General features: G+C 56.4%; 2 protein-coding genes across 2 annotated transcripts; both read left to right on the forward strand.

Moving 5' to 3' along the window:
• Positions 1 to 1,154: 1,154 nt before the first annotated feature.
• Positions 1,155 to 2,357, forward strand: LDBPK_191380 (phosphatidic acid phosphatase protein-like protein; the record flags this gene model as incomplete). The annotated part of the gene is made up of 1 exon (XM_003860262.1): positions 1,155 to 2,357. The coding sequence occupies one exon, from the start codon at positions 1,155 to 1,157 to the stop codon at positions 2,355 to 2,357; it is 1,203 nt and encodes a 400-aa protein (XP_003860310.1).
• Positions 2,358 to 3,868: 1,511 nt separating this feature from the next.
• Positions 3,869 to 4,135, forward strand: LDBPK_191390 (hypothetical protein, unknown function; the record flags this gene model as incomplete). Its single annotated transcript, XM_003860263.1, has 1 exon — positions 3,869 to 4,135. The coding sequence occupies one exon, from the start codon at positions 3,869 to 3,871 to the stop codon at positions 4,133 to 4,135; it is 267 nt and encodes an 88-aa protein (XP_003860311.1).
• Positions 4,136 to 4,400: the final 265 nt, after the last annotated feature.

Here is a 4,400-nt window from a genome sequence, read left to right on the forward strand (position 1 = left end):
TAGGGGTGCAGCCGGAGGTGAGGTGTGTATCCGTCTAGTAGGGCCACCGCGGCAAAGCCAGAGCGCCCCTGCTGAAACATCGTTCTTTGGAGCGGGAGGGGGAGGTCGCACACCTGTGCGCATGCCCTGTTGTGCGAGCACGGAGACGCGACAGCCGCGCTTCTTTCCTCCTGCTGCACCGGCACGCTGATAGCCCACGAGGCCGAATGCCGTGGTGGCATGCCCTCCTCTCGCAGAATGCAGACTTGCATCGAGGATTCGCCAAGGAGCCAGGCCCTACCAACACCGTTCGGCGCCGTTTAGTCCAGCGCAAGGCCACGGCAGCACACAGCGCAGGCTCGGCCCGGGATCACGCTCAACACCACCGCAACGCAGCCAAAGCCGAGATAAAACGGGAGGCGGACGCGTACGCGTGCTGAACCTTCGACACGATTCGCAGTGAGCTTCTCCGAACTGCTTGATGGTCGCACGTCTCTGCGGCACCGCGCTGACCCATACCTGTCCACGGACACCAAGAGCCCGCTATTCATACCCGAGGGCAGGCTGCAGCTCTCGGTGTCCCCACGAAGAGTGGGTGCAGTGGCCACCTCGAACAAAGGAAGCCTTGATATCAATAACGTGTTTTGCGTTACCGACGGCTTTGTTCCGCCTGTATGTCGTCCGTATGAGGATGTGCATGCCGGAAGGAAGGTCTTCTGCGTAGCGTGTGTAGCTACTATGGATGCTTTCTCTCTGCCTCTCTTTCCCTCTGTTTTTTTTTTTTTTTTTTTTTTTTTTTTTTTCCTCCTGTGCACCGTGTGGCCCCTGCGCACACATTTGCACACACACACACACACACACACATAGAGTCGATACACTGCACTCTGCCAAGTCGACCCCCTCCCGCATCCCCTCCCAATTTTTCAAAGTACTGTGCATCGCACACGTGCGTCCGTTCCTTTCGTTATTGGTTCTTTCTGTTTGTTTATTCACGCGCTCTCTCTCCGCCTCCTGCGGGCGGGTGTGGCTTGCCCACAAAGGAGTTGTTCTCCCTCCATCTCCCTCTTCAGGCTTTCGTTCATTCCTGTGACGGTTCCCTACCGTACGTACCTACACGTGCGTCGCACCGCTGCTCTCCTTCGTCTTCCTCGCACCGTTCACCCCTGTTATTCGCCATGGTAGTGCTCAGCAAGAAGGAGTTCTACTACGCGTGGAACCAGTACCACCTGCTTGACTGGATCGTCCTGACCGTCCTGCTCCTGATCTCCATGATCGTCACGATTTCGATGAAGCCGCACTGTCGAACCTTCTCCTGGAATGACGCCACTATCGCGTACCCGAGCCATGCAGACACGTTCCCCGATTACTCGCTGGCACTCATGCTGGTGTTTTCCGTCGTGTTTTACGTGATATTCATCTGGTACCTCGTGCGGCCACTGCAGGAGTTCGTCGGTGAGCCGCTGGACTGGTATAGCATCGGCGGTGCTGACGCCGGCACAAGCGGCGAGGGCAACGCGTACGCAGAAATGGACACTGTAGTGAACACGAGGCAGCCGCGCATCCGCGACATGCAGACTGGCCGTGGTCTGGTGTATCCGTGGCTGCGTGCACAGCTCTGGTCTGTTGGAATGGAGTCCTGCGCGACAGCGGTACTCAAGGTGTACGCCGGCCGGCTTCGACCAGACTACCTGAGCCGGCTCAAGGCAGCTGGGTACACGAGCTCGATGTCGCATCTGCCCGACCCACAGACAAACCCTGACTACTACTGCGCCCTTATGGATGCCCACCCCGCGCTGAAGGAGGGCCGGCTATCTTTTCCATCCGGGCACAGCAGCACGTCCTTTGCGGTGTGCACAGTCGTCTGTCTCTTCTTCGTCGCCCATCTGCGTCCATTTGCGCGGCACGCCAGCTTTACCCGGCTCATTATTTGCCTGTTGCCGATCTCCGTATCGCTCATGTGTGCCGTGAGCCGCACGCGCGACAACAAGCACCATTTTTCTGACATCATCGCCGGCTCGCTGATCGGGGTCGTCTCTGCCTTTCTGTCGTTCTACGGTAGCTTCCGGCAGGTAGGCGGAGCGGCTGGCATCTACTTTAGCCGCACGGCGATGGACATCGAGTATGAACAGTTGCGCGAGTGGAAATCAGCTGGCGGCAACGAAGGCAGCGGTGCTGCCGTGGAGATCCCTACTGCTGGCGGCAGCAGTGCCAACTACCAATCGACTAACAAGAGGGAAGAAGCCGCGCGTTGTAGGTCTGCGTCGCCGATAAACAGGATGAACGACGCTGTGGTGACCTTCAACGACTCGGTGCGGCGGCCGACAGGGCTGACGGAGCGGCGGTTGAACGAGGACCCAGCGGCCGTTCCGTGGATCTAACCTGCACATGCATGCGTGCCCGTCCCCATGCTATGTGAAAGCTCGCTCCGTGGTCACTGTTCCCGTTAGCCCATCTCAACAAGCAGGATCGCCTGTAATGGACACAAGCACGCACACACACACACACACATACACACAACATACAGGCGTGAAGCAGCGACAGCGACAGGCGCAAGAGAGGACGGGATGCGGGCGGGACGAGAGTGCTGCAATGTATCGTCGCAGCGCTAATAAGGGCATGAGACGCAGCCGCTACTGGAACAGAGCAAGAAAGGCCTAGCGCAAGCAGCAGACATGTCGCCTGCAGATGGAGACAGAGGGCTTCCGCGAGATGAAGAGAGAGGGATAGAAGAAGAGGCGATCCAGTGCGGATAGAGACAGCAACAAGCAAAACGAAAAGCAGGAAAGCGCCCACTTGTGTGTGTCGGCGTGTGTAGGTATATATATATATATATATATTTGTATGTATGTGGGCAGGTGTGTAGCTCTCTCTATTTCTATCGGTCTCTCTCCCTTCCTCTTCGTGCACTCGCACGACATCCTCGGAAGAAGCCCGAGCAAAGAGGTCGGCAGCCTGGTCTTACGTTTATGAGACTCCTCGCCCCGCCCCTCTCTCGTCCCTTCAAGATCCTGATACATGCGTAGTAGGCTGGAAACGCGCTGTGTGGGGCTGTATGTGTGTGTGGATGTAGTGTGCGCTGACAAGGCGTGCGCGTTATCGTCTTTTTTTGTGAGGGTGAAGTCTTTCATGTCTGAATTTGTAATGGAGTGCACTCAAGCCGCGCACTTGCCTCGACTCGAAGGAGACGCGAAGGGAACAAGAAGCTCCTGCGCGTGCACCTGTGTCACCTCATTACCCTCACGGCCTTGGAGGCGTACAAATGCGCTTGGTGTGTGCTTCTAACACGTGTTTTGTGCGGTCGTGGGCTTTTGTGCATGCTCGGCTGCTTGCCTCCTCTCAACGGACGTGCCCTGCCGCTGACTCGGGGTAGAGCAGCTTCAGTCTTCTACAGGCGGGCGCATAATGTACACCGCACAAGGACAGACAGATGCCCATGATGTGGAGTATGTGGAAGCACTTTTCAGAGTCTCCTCTCGTGTCGTGCCTCTATAACTTTGCCTGTCATGGTGATCCCCGCATCATGCTGCGGCACCGCTGTTTGTCTGTATGAGCTGCCCTCTTCCCACTCCCTTACCTACCCACCACCACCTCCCCAAACACACACAAACACCTCCACTTGTCGATGTCCATCCTCCTCCTCGCACCACGGTGAACTCCGTCACCCCACCTAGATGAACGGAAGCATCCATACACACAATCGCAGAGGTACGTCGCACATCAGCCATTCGCCTTTTTCTTCGTTGTCTGCGTGTGCGACTTCTTCGCTATATGTGCTTGTTTGTGGCGTTTGTACAGCCCCAAGTCGTCGGAGACGGACATCTCACATGCCCACACGTTGTCGGACTGCGCACGTTCATCTTCTACAAGGCGGAACGCCACGTACTGCACAATGACATCTCGAGCACGCCTTCTATTGCTGGCGTGCGTTGGGACAGTCATCGTGATTCTCCTAGTGCGTGCACAGACCGTCGTTGCGCAAGGCGACGAAGCCAACGCTGCCTTCGCGCAGCAAGAAGCGCCTGAGTCCGAGAAGGACCAGCACCTGCTGCGCCTGGTGGTCATCCTCCTTCCAGCCATGTTCGTGTTGTGGTTCATCCTGTGCATCATCTTAGCGTACATCTACATTTGTGTGTACCCCAACTATTACACCAAGTAGGAAGCCTCGAAGGGCCGAGCTACGAGTCTGTGATGACGGCGTGGCATCCCAGCCTTTTGTTTTCTTGTTGCGGTGAGCTTTCTGTCGAACTCACGACTGGTGTCACTCCCTTTATTCGGAGACCCCTCCCCCATGAGGAGGAAGGCGCTTTCCGTATCTGTATATACATATATGCATATATATATATATATATATGTGTGTGTGTGTGCATGTATATTACTCTGATGGAGGCCGACCGGCCTTGTGTCGGTTTTTTTTTTGGGGG

This window comes from Leishmania donovani, chromosome 19, assembly GCF_000227135.1.
Source record: "Leishmania donovani BPK282A1 complete genome, chromosome 19".
NCBI lineage: Eukaryota > Euglenozoa > Kinetoplastea > Trypanosomatida > Trypanosomatidae > Leishmania > Leishmania donovani.